Genomic DNA, 25839 nt, shown 5'->3' with positions numbered 1-25839 from the left:
GAATGCTGATCCCTCTTGCCAGTTGGTTTATTCACTTATATGTGTTTGCATTTGGGTGCTGGTGTGGAGTTTAAACGCAAGGAAGTAATGAAGGAAAAAGTGTATTCCTTGTCCCAGATGGTCTTTGTCTCCAGTTTCTTCAGCTTCTGCACCCATCTGCCTTGGTGTTGTGCAGGATGGCTGAGGATGCAGATTATTCAAGGGCATGTTTGTGTAGGCTGGTGTCTTTAGAAGAAAGCAAGAAATCAGTTTAGTGACTGTTATGGCTAGTTTAGTCTCGGTTTTGAATATTTAAGGTAAATAGTATGCCTAGTCTGCTGGCTTCTTTAGCAACAACAGAAACAAATCTAAAATGTGTATTCATATACTTGAATTTTCTCAGGCCTGAACCTGAGCTTTAACAGTTGTATGTGTAGCACAGGGAAAAAAAGATAAAAGCAGCAAATCCAAGTAGTTTCTAAGGAATCTTGTCAGTTGGGATCTGTTAGGAGAATACTTCTGGTGTGCCTATGTCTTGTTACTTAAAAATACATTAGATATCCTAAGCATAACAATAAGCAACAGTCTGACATTTCCTGGAGCACAGCTTTTTTTTTTTTTTTTGAGATGGAAGCAAAGTGTTTTTCCAGTGTCTTTGACTTGCAAACCCCTGAGAAACAAGCAAACAACAGCAGAAAAAAAAATCTTCGCTCTCCTTATGGCCTAATTTTTCTTTGGGTGTGGAGATTGACCTCAGAGGTTCCTCCGTGTAAGGAAAGTTGCATATATATGCTGGGAGGAGGGAGAGCTTACTCAGAACAATAGCACAACTCATCTGGATAAGCTCTTAAAATTGCCAAGAATCACACCCTTACTAACCTCAGCCATGTCTTGATAATAGCCTGTGGGTTGTAGGTTAAAATTCACTACAGTAAGGAGTTTTTTTTTGTTTTTTTTTTTTTAGCTTTTTGTTTCTTGTGCATCTGAGAGTATCTTATATTGAATTTTTTTCTTGGCTCTCTCAAATACAGCTGTAGTTGCATGGTTTTGTCATCTCTACTTCCCCACTGCTTACTTTGTATGACAGTTAGTAAAATATGGAGTCTCATTTACTGTTACATGTTACTTTAAAGTGAAGCATGTCTGTTGGTTTAATAATCATAGCTTTTTAATTCCTAAAAATATTAAACATGAACAATTCCCTATTATACTCTTTTTCTGCAAAGCTTATTTTCTATGATCAATTCAAGAATGAAGAGTAACTTTTTAATCCATAGCTGCAGAGAAGTACAACTTAAGAGTTCTAATGTCAAGGAGGCCTTGTTAAGCTTGAAATCCTTAGTCATTAAAATTTAATTTAGTGATGAGAGTTTGTTGTCAAATAAATTACTTCTGGTAGATCAGGTTGCTTGTACAATTCTTCTAATACCAATGTCGGAGCACTTCAGCCTTCTCTGAAGTAAAAGATAAATATGTCAGCGCTTTCAGGTGCAAAGCTTCTGGAAATCTGCACCTTAAATATTCAGAATTCTCTATATAAATATTTTCCGGTGTCCACTAGAATTAACAGTACTCCATGATGGGTTTTTTCAGGTCTGTGGTGTTTCTAGGCTGTATTCCTGCTTACTAAAGCTACAATAAATGACAAGTAAAGCTCTACTAACTAGCCGCATTTAGTGTCTTACAGAGTTGTTGTTTCTGTTGTTTTCTATTTCTGGTTTTTTGTATGTGTGGAAAGTAGTGGATCTTTGTTCCTCCTTCTCCAAATAATGTGTGAGGAAGGAAGAGCCTACATGATAGCTTTCTACATTTCTGAAGAGCCTACATGATGGCTTTCTAAGAGCGTGATAGACTGAAGTTTTTAGCCAAACTAATGGACTGGGGACTTGCAGTGTCTCCAGAGAAGTTTGTCTTCCTATGCTGTCTTCTTACAACTGTTTCTTTCTACATAAAAACACATAATGCACTTAAAACCTGGTCTAAAATGGAAATAATTTGATCCTAGTATGCTGAACATTCAGTAAAAAGCTACCTTTGGACTTTATTGGGAAGTATTCTTTGTGTTGCCTCTTGTTCCGTATGATGCTGATCAAAATAAAATTGCTGGCAGCCAGTTATTATTCTAATTGGTTTAAAATGTGATAAGTCTTGTTTCAGGTTACAGATGCTTTGCAGTTCAGGTGAATGCTTACAAGTAGAGATGCCAAGTGGATTGGTCTTCTACGTGTCTATCAACCCTTGTTCTTGTTTCAAGAAGTTCTTGGTCTTCATATGCACTGTTTAGGTTTGTTAGGTACACAGTGATATATGGCTTCTTATCATCACGGGGAAAAGATGAGAACTTCCTAGCTGTTTACCAGCTAGTTATTTTTAAATTAATTTAGGTGTTTGCAAAGTAAATGCAGATAGCTTCTAAATTACTTATTGTTTTTTGTTTCTTGAGCCTTTTTGATGATGTAGTTTGTTTGTTTTTAAGTGGTTTAAGAAATACCTCTATGCAAGCGCCTTATTAAATGCTCTTTGTGTAAGACAGCAACTTATTCCTGCTTAATTCGTGTACTTTAAAACTGTGGTTAGTGTGGTCCTTATTGGAATCCCTTTAGATAAACAGATGGAAATAAACTGTTTTAACCATCAGAGTGAATGAAACTTAATCTTTTTGGGGTGCTTGAAACTAGATGAGGTGGTTGCAACTAGATGGTATTTAATGTCCCTTCCTACTCCATCCATTGTATGATTCTGTATGATTTTCTTGTTATATATGTCACTGGAAGGCACTACCACTTTTTGAGTTTTGGGGTTTTCTTGTTTGTTTGTTTCCTTAACATTTTCCTCCTTTAGAAAGTTATACTCACCTTAAAGTGAAAGGAGGAGGTGAATGTGTCCGGGGAGCAGAAGCTGTCATGTGGAATCTGCCTGCATCACAAGTAACGAGTCTGGGAATAAAAAGGGAATCAAAGTTACTTTTCTCTGGAATGAGGCAGTATCTCAACAAATAAATCAAAATATGCAAAATGTGATGATGCACCTGATTTTAAACTTCACCAATGAAACTAGAGTAGTTGCATTTTCCAAAAAAATGGATTGAAGAACACTTCTGAACTTTGATCAAGTGTCATTTGTGTGATTCTCAGCTTTCTGATTTTTCTTAATCCCTTTCCAAATGGCTCAGATTTGCCCAGGCTCTGTGTTACAATCCCACTCTTTCATGGCATTTCACTACAGGAGATCTAAAAAATCAAACCCTATCTTTGTTGCTTGCACACTTGTGCACACTCTTGCCCCTTGCAGTGCTGCATTTCATGGAGTTTTTCATACCTGCTTGTCAATGCTTATTGCACTGTTTTGACATTCTGAAACGTGAAACTGACAATGCTTTTTTTTACTGATCACTTACAAGGAATTACTGACTAAAAAGAAAGGAGTTTCATTTCAGAACACCAGAGAAACAAATAGAAAATCCGCACACAAACTTCTAGTAAGAATGTGCATAGTATAATAGCAGGATGGTTTCCTACTACTGTGCCACTTTAGTTTTTGTTAAAGCAGAACCGGAGTTCAGCCACAGCATGCTTTCTCCCTGCAAGGTTCTGCCTTTATTATCCTTGTCAAATAACATAAGCCTAAGATTTTTCTTTCTTATTAAAAAGACATTATCTAAAGAAATATACATTGTTCCCTATGAAATTAGTGCTTCTTTTTCTTATCAGCTCAGAAAGTAGTTCTTATTAGAGCTGCATGAGCTGAGCATAGCTCTCCCTATCCTATTTCTTCTTCTAACAGCCCTGCTAGTTTTCTCAGTGAGTGAAGCCATGTGTTGTCTGTAGGGAAGTGCTGTTTTCAGCCACTGTTTCTTTTTGTGTGGATATATGCTTTATAGAAGCACACACCTTGAGGCTATACAATGTTATTCCATAATTTTCTGGGGGCTGCTGTTAGCCTTTGGAGAAAAGCCATCCACTGATGGCTGCCTGCAAAGAAAGTGGGAGGAAGTGAGACAACAGTTTCTTGCACAGTTGCATTTCATGTAGGTGAAGCAGTGGAGCAGGCATGCTGTTGTTTAGCTTTTGGCAGCCTCCAGCATGTGTGCGCTTTGACTGCTGTTGATACCATATGCTGCATGCTTGTCAGCCCTCACCTTCCTGGGCACCATTTTCAGTTAGCTGTCTCCTTCTTTGCTATACAGGTGATCTTGCTGGCTGATCCCTCAACCTCCATCCAAAATTCCTCTCTGCTGTTCAAACCTACTGTTTATATTTATGTTGGATTTGGTTCTGTTTCTTCAGCAGTTTCAACATGTGAAATAACTCCAAAATTCATCTCATAGTACCAGGAAGACAGAGGTCACTGGTGCTGCTGTGGCACTGGGTGGAAGGAGAGGATCGTTTTGCTGCCTGCTTTCCACTTGGCTTAGTAACATGAGTGCCCCGGGCAGAAGCTGCCAATATTGCTGAGGTTCATGTGGCACTGACTGCTTTGCAGTGTGAGCACAAGAAGGAGGAGTTGCCAATTGGGCCTCACCTCACCTGGCTGTGTTGGGAGCCTGTCTTTCCAGGTGGTGGCAGAAACAAGTTACCTGCTGCCTGAAGCACCTTTGCTGAGGAGCTGTGGCGCAGCAGAGCGCTGGTGACTAAGCTTTCTCTATAGCTGGCACTTGGCAGGGCCCTTAACCTCAGCAGAGATGACTTGCTGATGCCTGAGGAGCCGGTTTGGCCCGGAGATGTCTCAGTCCAAGTGCTTCAGCCCAGTGGCCTCTCCCCAATGTAGCAGGAACTGGTTGGTATAAGAGCCACACTACCTATTTTAAAGGTGGTGTACTGTAGTGAAGTGGTAATAAAAACCTTGTTACATTGTTCAAGCTAAGCATTTAGCTTGAGTTGCATTCTAGAAGCTGTAATTTCACAGAATCACAAAATGGCCTGGGTTGGAAGGGACCTCAGGAATCATCAACCCCCCTGCCACATGCAGGGCCACCAACCTCCACATTTAATACCAGACCAGGCTGCCCAGGGCCCCATCCAACCTGGCCTTGAACACCTCCAGGGACGAGGCATCCACGACCTCTCTGGGCAGCCTGTTCCAGCACCTCACCACTCCCTATATTTTCCTACATCTGCATTGTGTATTGCTTTGAGAGACATTGATCTGAGAAGCCGGTGTTCAGTCTGTGTGCATATGCTGCTATGGTGCTTTTGCTTCAGCGTTTGCTTGGTTGTTGTATGGGCACTGCTGAGGCACGGCCTGAACCTCTGATTGATCACCTGAGGCGAGCCATGAGTCAGCCAAAGGAGCACAGGTGAAGGCAATTCAGCTGTGCTGCCAGAAGGAGTGGAGCCAGGCTCCAGCCCTCCTGGACCTATTTAAGAGCTGGCTACCAGAGGGGAAGGATCTCTTCTGGAGATCAGCTCTGCTGGAGTTTTGTGAGTGAGCCCAGGATAGGGGTAAGCCTTCTATTTATTCTCTTTTGTTATCATACTCTGCTTTGTCTAACTCTTGCTTATTTTGTGATTATAACATCCTAATATTCTTTCATTATACAGTTGTGCTACACCTCTCTCAGTCTAAATTCAGGTTCCACCACAGTGATAGATAAAAAGGTGGTTTTCATTGTAAATCTTAAATGTAGATAGATTCTGTTAGCTCCACACTGTTGAAGCAGACAGACCAAGTTTAATTTACCTGTTTGAGAAGTAAGTTATGTATGAAGGAGCTGTATGTACCAACCCATACGTAAGGAGGGCTTCAGATGTTTCTGTTATTGTCTATACTCAGATGGTGAGGGGGAGTTTAAATGATGAATGTACAAATTTCAAACTTAGAAATTGCCTGCGTGCACGTAGATGTGATGTTTAAGGCCCTTTCTGGATGTTAAAATCATCAAAGTACATGGTTGTTGAGTTTTTTTTTTGTTTCTGTAAGGACCTTTTATCGTGTAAGAGTGGTGCATATTTGCTGGTTGGGAACTGTTAGATTTACAGCTGTTGGTACAATCTTATATGGTTTCTGTTGTGTACGTCTTGATACAGACTTATATTGAAAGATGATTTTTTTTCTCTTTTAATTTCTGGTTGCAGGTTTGTGTTTCATTGCTGGGTTTCTTTTTTGGACTTTGGGATGGAAAATGTATTTCCATGTACAGCTTTGGATGAGCCGTTAATTATTATGTGGTTGGCTTCCTGAAAGTTTGGCAGTTGTTACTCTGATGTTACTGCTGGATAAGAGGCGTAGAAAATGATTCTGTGCATTTGCCACAATAATAGTATGCATAAGACTGGGTCACCTATCCCAAATGCCATTTTTGTCATTGAAATCTTTATTTGTATGCTGTTTCTTTGTTTAACTTGAGCCTTGAATTCAATTTTATCCAATTTCAAGTGAAATGAATTGGAACAGTACTTACTGAACAGCATTAGGCATCCTGTAATATCAGATCTGAAGACTTTCATGCCATGTATTCAAAAGTTACGTTTTCTTTTGACCTTAATCGCTTCTGTGATGTGTGTGTGTGTATGTGTGTGTATATATCTACACATTTGTCAGGCACTTTAGTTTGGTGCTGTATTATTTCGCTTGACCTAGGAAACTTGTTTTCCCATGTGAAGTTTTGCAAGTAACCAAAACAATGTGTATCCAAATGTTCTGATTTCCTTTTGGTGCTGGTTTGTGTACAGAAGGTGTCACAAGACCTTATGTATCAGTGTAAGGCTTAAATGTGCGAAGAAGCCCCAAACATTAGTAGATTCTTTAATTTTTGACACAGTATAGAATTACTTCTTTTCCATTTTACATGTGTTCCATGGTGTTAGTCATGACAGAATGTGACTGACAAGGGATGAAATTGCTTCTATTCCTGCTGGCAGTTGCTTTTTTTTTTTTTTTTTTTTTTTTTTTGACAGCCAAGTGGAATTTGCTCTTTGTTAAAGTGACAACAGTTCTAATGTAATTAAAATTATTTCAGGAGAGCTACACAGAGATTAATTTTGAAAGAGGGGTGCGGTTTAAAGTACTTGATACAGTGGATTGTGCAAATCATGAATGTATTCTACTTATTTTGGGTTCTGTTGCTGTTTGAGCAATTCTACTGCATATTTTTTCTAATGAAAGAAGGGGGAGATCAAAAGAAAAAGGTAGAGCCGAGATCAAAGCATTTTGCTGGTTACTGAATTTCTTGATTTAAAAAATAAATTCTAGAGCATGAATATTAAAACCGCAGTACTATGAACTGTGCTGGTCTTGCTTTATTTTTGCTATAACACAGTCCTTGGTTAATGTTCTATTAAGTGGGTATGTACTGAATTTAATAGATGGAGTTGAGAGTTAATACAGCATTTGGCTTTGCTAATGTTTCAAAATTTCAAAATACTAAAAAGGGGAAGAGGTCTGCTTGCAGTTTGTTACAGAGCAGTCTGAATCTATTTCTTATTGTTTGCTCGGTTACATCTAAGCAAAGTCTCTAGCCCTTGTGGAAAAGGGAAGGAGCTCTGTATGCTGCTCCTGCTGTATTGTGGCAAGGGCAGAAATGCTGTCTTTACAAGCGGAAAAGGGAAATTTATTTCTCTACAGACAGACTTTATGGAAAACGTAGTGAAATTCCACTCTTGCAGCACAGTTCACCTTTTACTAATAGTTTTTGAAATGAGATGTTTTGCCTTATTAAAGTAGTCAACTCTTTAAGACTTAAGTTGTTTTTTGCTTTTCGGCTCTTTCTTCTCTCTTAAGATCGCGCTGGAAGCATCAGTACTCTTGATTCCTTAGATTTTGCAAGATACTCCGACGACGGCAATAGGGAAGCAGACGAAAGAGTGGCGGGTAAGTTTGTATGATTTAGGAATCACAGATTGCCAACTTTACCATTTGGCACGTTGTTTTTTGCAGCAACATAGTTAAATATTCCCGAAGTTTATAATATTCCCGAAGTTTATATTATATATTATAATATTCCCAAGACTTCTCTGTGATGGTTTACCTAGTCACTTAATGATAGATTAGGTTTCAGATGTTGTACTGTAATGACTGTGAACATTCAGACAGGTGTGCTTTTATATGACTTATGTTACTTATTTATACGAGTAAGGAATATACTTGAAAGGTGGGACCAATCTCAGACAGTGATCAATGTGTTGATATTGCCTACTGGCTGCAAGCATGCAGTTGAAACACTTCTAAATCACTGTGTGTAGCAGTCTGTGACTATAGCAGAGGTTGCAGCTTTCTCATGTGAAGATTGGCAGAGAGACATCTGGTTAAACATAGCTTACATGTAGATCAAATATGCATTGCCAAACCCGTGGTGAATTTTGGATTTTGTCAGTTCCACAAGTCATCCTTGCTACAGATCTTAACTGTAGCACTTTTATTCCCATTTTATTTCTAGATTGTGTAAGATATTTTCTTGTGATAGGACTTCTCGCTTCTTGTAGTTCTCAATTAAGAATCTGGGAAATTTTAAATTTCAGGATTTTCAGTTACATCACAAAAGGTGATGTAAAGAGTCTGCCTTTCTTTCATCTTTGAAGTTATTATTATAATCTCTTTTGCATGTGAGCCATGTTGCTACAATCCAGTTTTTTCCTGAGTAGCTGTTTAGCTACTCACAGCTTCTCTGGAGAAAACCATAAAAATGTCAGTAGAACTTGCTGCTCAGTTTATTTCCAGTGAAATAGTTCCACTCAGTATCATAAACACTTGGAATTTGTCCATGCTGTGACCTTTTTTCACATTGTTTATCTTTATGAAGCCTGAAGTGATGGAAGCTGCCTTGTTTCTGCTCCATACTGTTATCTGCTTCAAACCCCCGTGCTTCATCATGGTGAAATCCATGAACGTGGAGCATGTTCAGATACTTTGATATTCTGGCCTGTAACTGTAGGTAATGATTTTTCTTTCATTTATATGAAAAATGCCAGGTTTTCTAAACAGTGTGTTTAAGGAACCCAGATATTTCTGTATCATGTTCTGGAATACAATGCGAAAGCAAACATTTGCTAGCGGTTCTTAAATTTTCGCCATCTTGATAGATTTTTTTCTATATCTAGGCAATCTTTCTTGACAGTACTACTATTGAGAGAGCTAGCTTGATCTTAGCTTGGAGCTGTGTTTTCTGATTGAACTGGATTACAGAAAGGAAGAACTGAGCAGAACTGACAGCAGAACCATTCATCTTCTGGCAGTGCATTAATGACAAAATATTGATTGTTTACAGTATGAAATCAACGCATCCTAAAATGAAATACTAAGTGTAATAAATCATTTCCTAGAACAAAGATTTTGGAAGACTACAGTATAGTAATTGACTGTCGTCATGTAATAGATAAGTAAATTATTTGTCAGAATATTTAAATTACATGCTTGTGCTCTTTAGAGACATTTTTCCATGAGTTGCTGGAAGTGATGTAAGAATCAAAGCAAGACTAGATAGGATTTCTGGTTGCTTGTAAAGTTGTAAGTTTTCCAAAACATCACATTTCTAGTACAGTTGTAATTGCTTAAAATATCTTGCACCAATTCTGCATCAGACCATTTATCCAAGCAGTAAGCTGTCTCATGGAAGTCCATTCAGGAAAATGCAAGTCTTCAATATGCGCACAAAAAACATTTCAGTAGAGATTGCAAAGCCTTTATATGCGCAGTTCCTTCTTTGAACAAAAACTGGCTATTAGCTTCTACTTTTAATGTCAAACTTACCTGCAGATGTGCTTTCAAATGTAAGTCTACCTTGCTTCTTACCGTACGTTTTTTTTCTCAGCAGAGAGCATCCATGAGTAGGCATTAAAGCTGTAATCTATTGCAAGAGCTGCAGGCTGCAATCTGATAGTCACATATTCTTTTGATAATTCTCAGAGTTAGATTAGAATAGTTTCTTTTTTTAAAATACGTTTGTCACATTATTATCTTTGGGTTGTTTTTTTTTTTTTTTAACCATTTGGACAGAATCCATTATTTCTATTATAAGTTTTCTAGCAAATGTGAAATGAAGGATAAAAAAATAAATGCGTATCAGTCAGTAATGAATCCTGAGTCAGAAGTACTATTAAAAATGAAGTTATTATGTATCCAGTTACAAGTATTTTTTTTACATTGGAAAAGCCAAATGAAAAAAATGTCTGTATGGACCGTCCAAAGCCATCATGTTTCCAGTTTTGCTTTTATGGATGGTGTTAGGGTTGGCTGCCAGGTTTCTCCTTTTGGCAGTCCAAAAAATGTTGGAAATAAATAGAAGGATTACTGTTTGAAGTAGATTTCAGTATTTCAGTTCTGTTGGTCCAGCTCATTCCATCTGACATTAAAAAGCCTAGAAGCGAAAGTGTTTTGAAGAGTTGGCATGAACTTGTCATTTGGGAAATCTGATCAAAGGACGTTTAGTGACTCTCATTTGTAATACTGTCATCAGCATGTCTGAACAGATATAATTCACAGAAGCCAGTCAGGATGTGGATAAACATCACAGAACTAATTGTAGTAGAAAATATCTATTTTCACCCTCATCTACCTGACATCTGCTGGATCTTACTATGGATGTAGAGCACCGTGTAACAAACTGGATAAAAAAATTCATAATCCTCAAAGTTTTAACAACAGCTACAACAACAAAAAAGTATCATTGGTGCTTACAATGCACTGGATGAAACAACTTCTGTAAGACTATTAAGTGCTGAACCAGTTGGTAGATAAGGGCAGTACTGAAGGATTTATGAGGCTTAGGGAACCTTCTCCAAATACTTGTTTTCATGAGAATGGAAAACCTACTTGAAGTCATATACCTGCAGTATACAGTGTAAATAGGTCATCTGACATTCAATCTAAGAACTGAATCTTCTGCCACGTCTTAAATTGACTGTGCAGGTATGTTTGTGACCTAAAAACTCTCCGTATTTTAAAATATTTAGCATTGCCAACCTATCATTGTCATCTACTGTTCTGAGAATCTGCTCGTTTTAGAAATGTGATACTGTTCTTTCGGTGATAATAAGATTAATTATTGTCATGTAAGTAGAAATACATGCTGAAAATGTTTACTTTTCGACTTATTTGCCTTTGACCAACGAAAGTGCTGTTCGTGTGCATCTCATTGTTCAGTATCCCAAACCACAGGTTGTTCCTTATAATTAACTTCTTGATCTATGGTTCAACAACTTCTGAAGTCATTAAAAAATGTGGATGAATAGGAAGAGATCCTTGAAAAAGCCTTATTTTAAAATATGTAAGCTGTGCAGATGAGCTTCCCATTTCATCTATGCACTTCTTTTTTAAGGTGTGCTTGAGTAGCTGCCTAAAAACAGAAGTGCTGAATTGTTCTAATCCTTAGTTGCCTTCTTGAAAGACTCAAGTCTTTTAAATAAGGCTAAGAAAATTTTTTCCCCTACAGATGGTAGGTGTAATGATTTGAGTTCTTTAAAAGAGAAAAAGCAAGAGAGTCCCTGAAATTCAGAATGCGAACTACATTCTTGTTGCAAGATAACACAAGCATATAGCTCCTAAGTACTGCTCTGTGCCTTCCTATAGAGAGTTAGCTTAATTCTTTACTTTCCTAGCTGTGTGTCAAAAAACTCTTCTGTATGTCATGCTCAGACAGTTTAGCTCCATTCACTAATGTATTATATGTGGTATGAATTCAGTCAAGCATTAAGTTAATATTCAGCTGACTTTATCAATGTTATTGAAAGGTTAAACTTTCTAAGGTAGGTAAACATTAGGAGAAGGAGGGGATGGAGAAAGAGAGACCAGGTGATTTCTTTTAAAAGCCAGTGGTTGGCAAATGGTTACAAAGAAAGTCAGATCATTAACAAATGGGGATTTCCATGTTGGTTTCATTGGTGTACGCCTTGAATTTAACGTCTCTGTGTATTTTGGCAAAACAGTGCATTTCCGCATAGTTTCTGAAATAAAGAGCTTCTAATTATAATACAAAACTCTATTAAAATTGCATTGTAAATATTTGGAAAAATTGACTAAAACCTAGGAACAAACTTCTTCAAATAAAAGCTAAATTTGTGTCTTCCAGATGCACTATGGTTTGTATAGTGACAGTTACAATGTTGACATTCCTAAAGCAAGAAACGAGGTACAATTATGAGCTTACTGTTTATAGCAGCATTACTGTGGCTGTTGTGACAGGCTGTGAAGTGAGTTCTTCACAAATATGGTACGTTCAGAATCTTCCACTGTATACAGAGAAACATGCAGCAGAGTAATCTTCTTAAAAGGTTGACTGGGTGAAGTCCTAATGGCTTCTAAGAATTTTCAGCACCATCAGAGTTTACTAAAAAAGTAATTCTTGCCGTCTGACATGGGTTTGTCTGACATGATTTTTTTTGGCTTTCTATACCTTCAGTCATGTTTTATTCCTATTTTCCTTGATGAGATACCTGAGTTTTTCTAGTTTTTTAGTTTATGTTGGTTTTCTAACTTTGTTGTTGTTGTTTTAAATTTCTATCATTCTAGTGCAGGGCACTCCTGATCTGCAACTGTTCTGGTCATTGATAATATTTTCAGAGAATAAAATGTTAAGAGTCATTTCCATCAGAAAAAAATTAGTCAATTTGAATTTATTCTAATTTGCAAAAACTAAAAAACAAGCAGCTTTCAACTTAGAATCTTAACTGTGAATGCAAGGAAGCCATAAAACGATCAGATGCTTCACTACAAGAGCATTTTCTCACTTTGTTGCACAGAAGTATTTGCAGATCAGCATTGCTGAATACTAGAGATTTCGCGTATTTTATTCATCATATCCTCAGTTGTGCTTTTAACATCGCTGCAGTAAAATTCTGTGCATCAAACAAGTTCCTTTCATGTAGCAAATGTGGTGTACTGTAGTTACTCCTTCAGTTTTTATGGAAAAATGCAAACTGAGTGAATCTTTTTTTCCATGCATGCTATTGATGAAAAAGTTCTTAATCAGGTGTTCCAAAAAGGAAACCAGTTTTTGTAGTCTTCAGCAGCATTTCTTACAGATGAGTCAATTCAGTACTTCTGCACTGTGCTGTCTTTTGCAAATATTTCAAAATGCCACATTAAATTGTTTCCAGGCAATGATTAAAAGTCTTATTAATACATTCGTATTAAAAGCAACTACAGCATTTTTAGCTTTGCTTTGGAGTCAAAATTAAGTCAATGTTAGGCATCCAGTTCAATTATGCAAACATTTTGGTATGGTAACTGCTTTATGCTTCTCTCAATGAGTTCATTACAAAGCTCATTCTTTACAGTAGCTATTAAGACACTTACTGTGTCTTTTGCAAGGTACAAGATGTTAAAATTTGACACCGCAGTACATACATGTGGCTTAAAATTAAAATGTGTGAAATTCAAGTGCAAGCAGAGCACTCCTGGCTCTTTCGGAGAGAGTAACAGAACGTGAGAAACTCTCAACAGTGATAGGGCTGAAAGCAGGTGGAAGTGTCACCTAGAATTTTGTGTTTTTAAATCTCTAAAACTTACACTAGATGGTTAAAAATGTTTTATCCTCAAGACTCACTGGAATATTAAGGGATATGAAGCAAAGACATTTTTCTTGTGAGCTTCTCTGTAGGCACTGAGGGAGCTGCAGATTTTGCTTTTTTTATTTGCATCTCTTAGATGTATTCAACATTTAAGTCTTAATTACTTCTAGGATATTCCAGAAAACGTGAAGTAAAAGAAAAAAGGTTTTAAAAAGAGATTCATTTTAGTAAGAAAATGAGGCAAGCTTCAAATTCTGCCACTAAAAATAGTATTTTTCAATGTATAAATATTTCAGTAATTTCAATATATAAATTTATTTTCAAATAAAAAAAGAATCAGTAGTCTCAGTGGGACAGTGCATTCACATTAGGGTTTTAGTTTTGCTACATAGAGACAGCTAACACTGCCACCAACATGTATGTGCATTATTTAGATCTGACCTTTGTCCCCGCCCCTTAGGAATTAAAATTTTGACAGTACCAGCTGACCATAAGTGAAGAAGAAGAAGAACTAACAAACTTTTTCCAGTAATGCAGAGTTGAAAACAAGCAGCCAAATAAGAACAAAACAGCCTACAGCGAGTCCTTGTCAGACAGCTTGAAATTTTGGCTTAGTTAATGAATCCCAATGAACCGATGGAAAACATTCACCAGTTTGCTTTCAGACCAACTCTGCTGCATGTGTTCATAAGTTCCATGAAGACTGCATGCTTTCTGTTGAATACAAACTGTATATTTTTTTTCATACCCATCCTTGCTTTTTATATTTTATTTTTTGTTTCCCTTGCCTTGGTTGGATGCCTGTGTGTGTTTAATCCAAATCCCTGTCCAGTCCTGGAGTTTGAACTACGGAAAGCCAAGGAGACCATACAGGCCCTCCGAGCCAACCTGACTCAGGCTGCAGGTGGTGTACACAAACCTTTTCTTAAGCCTCTACTTTGAACAATGTAGAAGTAGCTGAGCTCATCCTGGTTGAAAGAATAAAATTTAGTTACTGTTTTTTTTTCCTCCCCAGAAAATGAAGTTCCTTTGCAGGAACGAAAAAATTATAAATCAAGTCCTGAAATTCAGGTAGGTGGCTGGTGAAAACTGAGCTTTGCATGGGCCTTAATGCAGATATGCTTCAGTAGCTTACAGCAAGATGAATCAAAGATGCAGTGTATTGTTTTCTTTTTTTCCAGGAGCCAATCAGACCTCTTGAGAAAAGAGCTCTAAACTTCCTAGTTAATGAATTTTTATTGAAGAATAGTTACAAGCTTACATCAATAACATTTTCAGATGAAAACCATGATCAGGTAAGATTTTCTTTTTTATTACACATGAATTTTCCACATTCAGATCTTTTTGTAAGCTCAAGTGAGCTTAAATGAGTATTCTAAGAGTTAAATGTTAGCATTTTCATATACAAAGCATGGCTTGGAAACAGCTGTTTGTGAAGTACATTCTCCAAGTCTGTAGGAAGGAGACAAGAGTCTCTGTTTTCTATAAAGGAAGCAAAAGAAGGTAATGATAACTATCTCTAATTGTATTTTACTATTCAGCTTATGTATTTAGAAAGGCAGTTTCCAAACAATGTCATAAAATTCTAGAATGTTGAGGTTGGACAGCACCTCTGCAATTCGTCAGGTCCAGCTCTTGCTCAAGCGGTGGCATTGAAAGCAAGTTGTACAAGTCCGTGTCCAGACAGCTCACCTCTCCAAGGAGGAGACTCCACTACTTCCAACCTGTGGCAGTGCTTGGTCACTCTCACAGTAAATGAGTGTTTCCCGACATTCCAGTTTGTGCCCATTGCTTCTTGTCCTGATGCTGGGCACCACTGAAAGGAACCTGTCTGCATGTTCCTTGCACCCTTCCTTAGGGTATTTGTATACATTGATGTGATTTCCCCCTGAGCCACTTTTCTCTCTGCTGAACAGTCCCAGCTTTCTTGGCTGCTCCTCACAGGAGAGATGTTCCAGTCCCTGTTCCTTCACCATTTTCATAGCTCCTTCCCATTACTCTCTTCAGTGTCCGTGTCTCTTGTACTGGGGAGCCCAGAACTGGACACAGCACTCCAGATATGGTCTTACAAACCCTGAACAGAGGGGAGAGGTCACCTCCCTTGGTCTGACTGCACTTGATGTAATGCAGTCTAGAATATCATTACCCTTCTTTGCAGTAGGAGCACATTGCTTTTGTATGTATTTAATATTAAATTTATATATAACCAGACTAGAAAAAAATTGTCAACATTCTTGAAGTAAAAAAATTAAAAGCATGAATCTATTTGAGATTTAACTCCTTTTAAGAGAGCATCACAACTCCTCATTATCAGTGTACATGCTTATTTGTGTATATAAATGTGAAATAATCTTGTAGGATAGTTAAGTTACATGTCAGTGAAAAAAACAAGGTCGAGTTGTAACAGTTTGAGATGGAAGGTTGTATTATTGTATTCATCAGTGTACACTGAATACACTTATGTCCAGATTTTGCTGAAAATACACACCCTGTCTATCAGTTGTCTTCAGAGCTATTTGACTGTCTCCTTTTGGAAGATTGTACATGTAAGTGAGAAGGGAACAAAGTGATAGCCCTATCAGTAGGAAGTCTTCTACCACGTTTACTGGCTTCTGTTAGAATTTGATCGATTATACATTTGATTCTCCGAAGTATTTGTATCTTAGAGCACAAAAAAAATTGTGAGCTGTGTGTTTTGGAAGGTTCTCTTCTTTAATACACTGCTTAGAACTGTCTTTAGGATGAGACTGCTTTAGGTTATGAAATGAGCTCTTATTACTGCAGTGCAGCTTTGACATGATTATTTTGCTCTTCTTTGAATGCAGACCTAAGTTAAACAAGGAAGAAAAACAGTGCTAGAAATAAGTCTATTGTGTGGTTTGTTTTCTCTTATTGCTTTGAAGGATTTTGAATTGTGGGATGATGTGGGATTGAACATTCCAAAACCTCCTGACCTTTTACAACTCTATCGGGACTTTGGAAACCATCATGTTACCACAAGAGATGTGGTGGATGTATCAGTTGGTGTAGATGATGATGAGTTGGAGGCTGCCACCCCTGTACTTGGGACAGTTCCGGTATTTGAAACAACACCACAATCAATAGAAGTAAGAGGCTGTACGAAAGAAATTTCAACTGTTTGCATCATTACTTCATTGTGCTAACCTCTTTTGTCTCTATCTTGTATTTAGCAATGTTTGATAGTGCAGAAATTAGAAGATCAAATTAGTGTTTTAAACAATGAGAAATGGTCTTTGATGGAACAAATCCAGAGACTTGAGAGGTATGTATTTATCCATCTGCTTAACTGCTAATAAATGTCAGAATAACTTCTCAATGTTTTTCTGGCACATGTATCAAAACACAGTTTTTACCTACAGAATTGCTAGGAGTTCTTTGGAGCAGTGCAATCTTTCCTTTTAGTGTGTGGTATTTGGTTTGGGGAAAAAAAAAAAAACCAAGAGACTTTAAACTGAGTATTTATCTTTTGATTACTGACATTGTTTAATTTTGGAATTAGCTTTGTTCCCTCAGTGCAACTTCTTTATTTACTTAACTGAAAATAGCATCAGTTCTGATGTGTTTTGTGTAGATTTTGCTCCTCAGTCAGCTATATTTAACTCTGCAGTACTGCACTGTGGAGAGGTTGCAATGCTGTTTAAGGTTGTATTTTAAATAATTTATTTTAATATCGTTTTTCTTTCTGTAATAGAAATGACAAGATCTTGAACAACGACGATAAAAAGCCTTTAAAAGTTTGTTCAAAACGTGATTCTGTAAGCTGTAAGATTCCATTCTTCTTAGGAGAATGAATGTTAGGACAAGTTAGACAATTTTTCAATGACTTCAACGACTTGTACTCTTACCATTTCAAAACTAAGTGGGGTGCTTTGTACTAATTCTTTTTGTAGTGTTTTGAGTTTTGTACCCCAGATGGGTGTCTCTCTGTGGACAGTATGTTTCAGTACTAAGAGTTCAGCCAGAAACACTATAACACTAGCTCTTGTCACTTATTTATAGCTTTGAATCACTTGTTCTGAATGCAGCATTTTTCCTTCTACTAATTGTTGACTGAAGACCTCTGGTAAACTGGTGCTCATCTGAAGAACTTGATAGAGACTTTGAACATACTGGATTTGAAGAAAGAACTGTTCAGTGTGTTGTCCTTATTTCTGTCCTTGTTTTGTGATTCCGGCAACCTTGTCAGGAAAGTAACAAAAACATTCATTCTTGGTTTTAACTTTTTCAGTGAAATAGATTTCCTCAAGAATGAAAACTTTGCCGTGTCTACAGTTTATGGTGTAGCTCCCCATCCTTCCTTAGAGCAAGTGCCTCACACAGTCTCAGAGGACAATGGACGGTACTTGGATATCAAGAGCTCTGAGAGTGACAGTAAACATGCAGACGCTGAGGAAAAAAGCCTTTCTTCATCAGCTGAACATGATACAAGGACTTCAAAAGATGATACGCTAAATTCTGTCCCCTGTAAAGACACAGAGAAAGTGTCCTCTTGTGCTCCATCAGCTAAAACTGCAGTGCACTTTGATAAACCGAATAGGTGAGCGATTAGTTTTAAAATAAAATGCTTTAAAAATTAAGAAGTGTATAATTTCTCTAACAAAGCCCAGCAGCAGGAATAAATCATTTTTGTTTTGAATATGAATGAAAGGCTTAGCATGCCTTTATTGAACACTGATGATGCTTTCACAAAGTGTTCCTACTGATTTTTAGGGAAGGCAATTTTTAGCATCAACTGTAAGTGCTTCTTTTCACCTCCTACTTGTTTCTAAATCTTGCCATAATCTTTGTGTCAAAAATGAAAAGCCAAAATTAAAGTGATGAATGAGAAAACAGGTTGTTTGTGTTCTCCATTACAATTTAGTTTTGTGATGAAATCTATTCCACTTGGAGAGTGGTTGGAAAGACTTTAGTTTTTCCATCTGGAAATGCAGGTTTAGTAGTTATTCTCCTAGGGCACTTAAAAACTTAGGTTTTGGTTTTTTTTTTTAACCAGAAACAGTATCCACTGATATTCTCTCTTGTTTTTTGATGTTTGAATTTGAGGCTTGTCTTCATTAGGTAACTATGATTCTTTTTAATTAAATAAAGTATTCATGTTATTAATTGGAAACTATGAGTCTGTGCGTTTGAATGCTGCTGGGAAAGTCTCTGAAATATATGCAGGATTTTTAAGCATTATAGTGAAGAAGGGAAGTAACTTATTGAATAAGTAAAAGACAAACAAGAGATAAAGTGTGTACAACTGAGGGCATGCATAGGAAAGTAATACAAAGAAGAAATGGATGTGTGTGGTATTCTGCACAGACAGAAAAAATGAATAGAAGCTGAAAATTACTTCCCCTGCTCACCTCCCTCCAAAAAAGAAAGAAAAAAAGGAGTAACTACCCTTGCTAATAATTAACTTTGCTCACAAATCCTATGTGTCTTGTAAGTTCTCATATTAATCCTGGGAGATGAAGGCAGGTTTTTTTAGAGTGGAGCAGCAGGAAAGATATTTAATTTCTGAGTACAGTATGTTAGCGTTACTACTAATTTCATCTGTTCTAATTGAATGATTAGTGCTTAGTAAGAAAGTAAAACTCAGGTGGGACTTATCTGAGTTTTTTCAGTGGTTCCATTTAAACTTTCAGGATTTGTTTAATGTATTTTTATATTTCTTTCATATTCTAGCTGAACACTGAGGCTGCGTAATAATCAAAATTTGTACCTGTCATACATTTATGACTGTAAATTTGTATGCTTGCCTTCATCTGTGTCTTCTTACAAGTTTCTTTTTGTTCAGTGTAATTGGACTGCTGGGAGGAATTAAGAACACAAATAGTAGGTTGGTGCTTTGGAGATAGTAGAGGATGGGTATTAAAATAGGATGATATCTATGAATAAGGAAGGAATTCCAGAGGAATATATGACAGGTTTCTAGAATAGATAAATTAATTTATTTTGCTGGCTCACAGGCCTTTAAAATCCATGTGCAATGATGTATGGCTGCTGCTGCTTTTTTTTTTTTTTTTTTTTTAGATACTTTTTTTTTTTTTTTTTTTTTTTAAGAAAAACAACTACCCTGAATAAAACCTTCAGTTTACATGGAGTCCATTAATTTCAGAGATGCACTGATACAGCATTTAGTGCACAAATAAGTGATGTGTGTGTAATATGTAGCTATTTTGGTACTGAATTTCCTATTTTACATGTCAGTGAAGGATCAAAGGAAACAATCCTTGATAGTGTTTTATAGACTCATATCTCTCAGCTGACTACACGAAAGAATTATACTGTTTCTTAATCAATGCTGCTTCTCCCACAGATCTCAAGATACTCATGTACTGCATGTATATTTTATTCAATCTAAGGCAGTCATTTGTAGAGAACAATTGCTGCAGTTTATTCAAGACGTGTTAAAAAATTGCATTAAAAGCTAGGACTTGGTTCTCAAAGACAAGACTGTTACTACTATAGCTAGAGGATGGATTCTTGGCATAAATCTGTACCAGATGGGAAAAGATGATGGGAGAGCAAGTGAGCCTGCTTGATGTGACTGTAACAGGAACAGGTGTGTGTACATGCCCAAAAATGAGGACCTGGGGATCCTTGGAGAAGTGCCTTGTGTAACAGATTGCAACAGAAAGCACTAGCAGAAGTTTAAATAGACTCCATTGCATATATTTATTCAACTCGTTTTAGGTGTTTGGTAATTTGAACCAAATACAAGGTGTTTTCTTCATGTAGCAGTCAATTTTTCAGTAAATTGTCTCTTTTCTCCTAGTTATGTAGGGAAAAGAGTAGTGCTTGCATTTTGTCTTCATCATGCTTTCTTATATTTGCACTCCGTTACTGGCATCTGCTGGTCCTTGAAAAGACTTTCTATTGACTTGGTGAAAGAGGCCTGAGTTTGTCACCGTTTCTGTTAGAAGAGGCTTTATTAAATTTCATAAAGCAGCTTTCTAGAACGTAAATGTAGGTAGTAGGACTTATAGAGCCTATGCTGCCCAGAGCTTGCTGTTAATTAACCCCTAGGGAAATTCAAGGGAAATGCTGTCACACTTGGTCTTTTTTTCTCTGCAAAATGAGGATAGAATTTTGTCCCAATTTGAGTATTTAATTAAGGTTTCAGGTAGATAAGAATTTGACATTCTGTGGAGTGCAAAGGTAAAATTAAAATGAACAGCCAAGACAGAGGTTGGCTTTGATTCTGTTGATATTACAGTACTGCTTTGCAACACTTGCTCCAGTTCTCCCAGTGTAATTAAAGGCTGGAATAGCGTCTGCAAATATGGCATTCAGTAATGCCTTTATGCAGTAAGGGCTAGCATATTATTAAACCAAGGTCCTTTACAGCTCACTACCATCTGGATCTCTTATTTTTCTTAAGTGAACTCTTCTACAAAATCAAGCTGATTTGAATTAAAATAAACTGACTTCATTAAAACTTAAAGAGAAGAGGAAGACTATTCTGTATATTTATCTAAATCCTTCTGGTTTAGATTAGACTGTTTTAAGCAAGAAATTAGATTTTTGATGTTGGTGTTTTGGGTTTTTCTTTCTTTGGTTAGAAAAGATTTGTATATATTTCCCGTGGATAATGTAACTTTTCAACCTATTGAATAAAAATATATATGTCCATACATGTACAATCACATATATGTAGGCTTTTCTTCACTTAAGCTCTCAAAATAGCACTTTTAAGAGTTGAAGTATTAAAAGGTGTATTTTCCACAAAAGAAAGAAATTGCCCTCTGCCTGGAGGACAAATGCTCCTTCTCTCTTGAAGCATGGTGGATGAAGCAGTTAGATTAGTCTCTAAATACAGAAGATAAAGGCATAGTCAGGGTCTTTTGAGGTCGTTTCTGCCAAATTATTCTCTTTGGACAAACTAGTTCTGAGACTCTTATCTGAGTTTTGTGTTTGTACTTGAGGCTTTGAGTAGCTGGACTGTGTTTGCTGGTTCAGTGCATATCCACGAGGTGGTACTTCTAGAAATAAACATCAGGGATTAGACAGCAACTTAAGTCAGGCTTTCACTATCCATCTGAACCCAACTTTTAGATTCTAGATTGGCAGTTTAGTCTGGATTTAATGCTGAAGCTTCTAAGTGATGGACTACTCAAACTTTTTTATCCAATGTACAAAATTGGAGCATTGAGCAAAAACTGCTGGTTGCTTGCAGTATTTTTTCCTTCAGTTTGCAAAAGAGTATGCTTCCTCTTGTGTTGCTGAAACTTCTTTTTTCTTTATGTCTTCTTTTTCTTCTTCCTTTTCTATTTTTGTCTGTGAAGCAATCTGAAAGACATTACATTTTTAGGAACTGAAAGTAACTTGTTAATTAGGGCATATTTGTCTTCTAGTTACAAACTGGAAATCATAGAAGTGAAAGGTAATTGTGAATATTCTACTGCATGCTTCACTGAAAACTGAAAACAAATGCTGTTGAATGTCATTTTATCTAGCTGGCTGAACCAGAGTGAAAGTCATTACCTTTCTGATCCATACTTTCCCTCACCCTCCCTTTTTGATGATATTTCAGGAAATTGTCACCAGCTTTCCATCAAGCACTACTGTCTTTCTGTCGAATGTCAGCAGATAGTCGTTTGGGATCAGAGGTATGTTTCCCAGTTGGCATAAACTAGAAGATTCCTTCTGTGCGATAGCAGTAGTTAAACCATCAATTGTTTTGTGTCAACGCTTATCAAGGTACACGGAAAGGGCAGTTTATGGGCATGAAAATTAAGGAAAAAGGATTCTAGCTAAAATATGCTACCTAGTTACAGCTATGTAATTACTGGGAAATTTTGAGTTTCAACAAGTGCTTTTGAAGTTAGCCCACCAGCTGCCAAGCCCAAACATACAAGTTACTATGAGTAACCAATCAAAAAGGATGTTTTTCTATTCCTTTACTTCAGTTAAAAATATATAAATATACTCTGTTTTCTAGGTATCTCGAATTGCAGACAGTGAGAAAAGTGTCATGCTAATGTTGGGACGCTGCCTGCCTCATATTGTTCCTAATGTGCTGCTTGCAAAGCGAGAGGTGAGGAACCTGGGAATTTTGCTTTTTATTTTTACCAGGATGCTTTCTTCATTTTGAAGATTTTACTTGCAGTCGTGTTCTTACTTTTGTGCATGCATCTCTGCTTCTAGAGAATGGTTTTACATCTCTGTCAGGTGAGTTCAGTAAGCCTGCATGATGGTATCTGAATATTTCTTCCTTTGCTTAAGGCACCTGTTGGCGTTCAGCAACACTAACTCTTACTGTAGGTCCATCCATTTGTGGTAGCACCAGCGTTTTTGTTAGAGAAGGCTCTGGTTGATGTGGGTCACAAAGAACAGAGGATGAAGTTCAAAAATTAAATTTAATTTTATTTCCTCAGTTTTGAAGCGGATTAAAGCTCAGGTTATTTTGCAGCACTGTGTACTTTTGAAAAAATTTTAGTATTTTTCCTGAAGATCCACGTATCAGCCAAGACAATGTTCATCAAAAGCACCTCTTCATAGGAAAATTCCCAATCTTATTCATGCATTTTCCTCAAATTTGTAGTAAATTTAAATAAAATTGAAAAAATGTGATGTTTTGATTCTAAATGAGGTAAATGTTCTATATAGCCATTCACACTGCGTGACGTAGAAAAGGAAGGTGGTGATGGAGGATGAGGGAAAGAAATGCTGTTATGCTTTGCTGTGTGAGTATTGCACACTAGTAAAAGCATGTTTAAAAAAAAAAAAGCAGAAAAAAAAAATGTAGCTGCCCTATTCTTAACCATAGCAGGGGTATTAAAATAGCATATTTTGTTGAATAAGCTGTAGTCCTTGTTGAGGAGACCTACAGTATGGTACATTTAGTAGGGCTTATTACATAAATTTGTTTTAAGGCTTTTAAAACTCCTTTAGAAATTTGTACTGATCCTATAATATAAAATTTAGAAGCATACAAGCAATTATTAGTGGTCGGCGTGGTCAATTTGACATGTTCCACACATTGATTACAGATGTACTGTATTTGAAAGTATCATACTATATAAACTATATTACAGGGTTTTGGATGGATGAATGCAGCAGGACTTTTGTTTGCTGTTCATGGAAAAGATTTTTGTTAGTAATCTTTCAGAAATAATTCTATAAGTGTTCTAGGATCAGTGCTTAATTTCTGATTTCTTAATTACTACTTCCCTTTGCTTGGCAGGATGTGGTATTTTGGCTTATTACTGCTTGTCGCATAGTCTGTGCAGTACATTTCATATTTCCATGACCTTTTAGGCTATTTCCTACTTACTTTGTTTTACAGTTGAAATACGTCTGATTACATTTATTTTTGCCTTGAATGAATCATCTATTTCAATTTGACTAAAGATCTCAAAATTGAGGATTTTGTAACTGGATTGCATGGGATGCTTAACATTCTGAGAATTGAAATTTTCTTTAAAAACAGTTATTGTTAGTTACCACTCATTGGTATAACTATTGTAATGTTCCTTTAGGTGTAATTACAGAATTTGAAGGACATTTTGGGTAGACCATCTGTTAGTATTTTTCACGTTAGCATTGTGAAATGCCAAACTAAGATCTAGGCTCTCTTCAACAAGGTACCTTCTTGGGTCTTGTCTACACAGTCTTATTGTTACAGATTCTTAACTGAATTTTATTGATGACTGGTCTTGAAATGTACTAAAAATTCTCGATATGAGCAGTATACTTCATAAGTGATCACCAGGCTGTGCTGAAAATATAAAGTGGTGGTATTTAAGGTCTTACACTGTCACCGTGTTTAATGTGAGAATTAAACATGGTTTTGTGGTGAATCTCTAAGGTCCTCCCTCATCTTTGTTCCTTAAGCATCATCACGTTGTAATTGATTGCAAAATCTGAAGCTGAACATGTGTTGTGTTTTGCCATTTCGAAGAAGCTGTTAAGTGGAGGATGACAGTCTCTTAATAGGTTTTGTCCCTAGCCAGAGATTTAAGGGCCATTTCACCAATCCTTTTCACCCTCTTAAAAGTTAGAGGCAGCCTCCCTGACGTGGGACTAAGTAAATATGATCCAGTAAATACGATAGTTGACATCTGAGCAGCCACTTAGTGTCAGAATGGCTGGCACATTTCTGAAATGGCTTACTCTGTGTATTGGTGCATTGGTTACACTGTGTATTAGTTCTTTGATGTCTGTGGTTTAGGTTCTAATGGAAGATCAAAAAGAAGTAAAAACCTAGTAATGAACAGGGTAGCTATGGAGATAATTGTGGTCGTTTCTGAAAGACCAGTTCAACTGGGTAAGATCAATAACACACAATGAAGGTCGTGAAAATTCCATGCAGCAAATAAAGTTTAGTTTTAAATTTATCCCCCAAAAATCCAAATCCCAGTTTATCAAGACTGCTAGAAAATATGTGTCTGTTTAAATCTTTATGTGCAATCACCTGTAACAGAGATGTTGCAAGCCAAATGTTAACTGGAACGAGAAGTAGCAAAATGTTAAAAACTCTTCTTCTTAAAAAACAAACAAACAACTGAGTATGTAGTTTACAATAATGCTTCTTGCAGATGAGCAGTTTGAGTTAATAACATTTTATCTGCATTAGAATCTCACTCCTGAAATATGTTTACCACTTAAACCTGAAGAACATGTATTTAAAATAAAAGTCACCTTGTTTGTCTGGAGGTAAAATATAAAGATTCCATTGGCTAAATTTTAGGAAAAAGCTGTCATTATTTTTTTGTGGTAACAATCAGTTCACATCTGCAAATAATAATCAGTTCTTAACTGATCTGTCTACCTTAATGAGATGTAAGAATCAATGTCTTTCTCTCATGTAATAGGAAGTACCATGCTTCTGTGTTCTGTGCTCTGAAATACGTAGTCTTTGAGCAGAATGTAGGACACAGTAAAGTTTTTGGTTTAGCATTAGGATCTTGTTCTCAAGCAGCATTCTTCCATGACTATTCTTACCCTTCAGTTTATTGTTATTTCAAGGTTAGTTTGTCTCACTTGTATGCTTTCGTTTGTGTAGTGCAAACTTAGGAAAATGATAACAGTAGTAGCTTACTGAATGTCCTTCACTAATTTTTTATTTCTGATTTCTATTTAAGTAGAATCAAACATGCTAAGAACAAGGTTGTGCTGTTGTTTGCAAAGTTGAAGGGAAAGATAATGCTGAATATGCAAACTTTGAGTGCCATTCACTGCAAGAGGAAAGTACTGCAGTGGATCTAAAATTGTTTTCATTAGCATATAGTAGCTGTACATAGACATCACTGAGGTACCTTCATTCTCTGACAGGTTTTACGGGCATTTGTCTCTTAAAATGTAATTGTGTTGATTTTCACCAGTCTTATCCTCTGAAGTCATAAAATTCTGGCTTTATTTAAAAAAAAATAATAATAATAAAAAGCCCATTTTAAAAACAACTACA

General features: G+C 36.7%; 1 protein-coding gene across 1 annotated transcript in view; it reads left to right on the top strand.

Annotated features, from left to right (window-relative positions):
- Positions 1 to 25839, top strand: part of RELCH (RAB11 binding and LisH domain, coiled-coil and HEAT repeat containing) — a 71377-nt gene that overhangs the window by 8649 nt on the left and 36889 nt on the right. The window contains exons 2-10 of the mRNA XM_042869005.1: positions 7699 to 7788; positions 14254 to 14325; positions 14437 to 14492; positions 14603 to 14716; positions 16325 to 16528; positions 16613 to 16704; positions 17671 to 17979; positions 21964 to 22039; positions 22372 to 22467. Of these exons, the coding sequence (XP_042724939.1) occupies positions 7699 to 7788; positions 14254 to 14325; positions 14437 to 14492; positions 14603 to 14716; positions 16325 to 16528; positions 16613 to 16704; positions 17671 to 17979; positions 21964 to 22039; positions 22372 to 22467 (1109 nt within the window). The remainder of the gene's footprint in view (positions 1 to 7698; positions 7789 to 14253; positions 14326 to 14436; positions 14493 to 14602; positions 14717 to 16324; positions 16529 to 16612; positions 16705 to 17670; positions 17980 to 21963; positions 22040 to 22371; positions 22468 to 25839) is intronic.

Source organism: Lagopus leucura, unplaced genomic scaffold (genome assembly GCF_019238085.1).
Source record: "Lagopus leucura isolate 7727_CA_CO unplaced genomic scaffold, USGS_WTPT01 Super-Scaffold_100002, whole genome shotgun sequence".
Taxonomy (NCBI): domain Eukaryota; kingdom Metazoa; phylum Chordata; class Aves; order Galliformes; family Phasianidae; genus Lagopus; species Lagopus leucura.
This window is presented reverse-complemented; position numbering and strand designations above follow the sequence as displayed.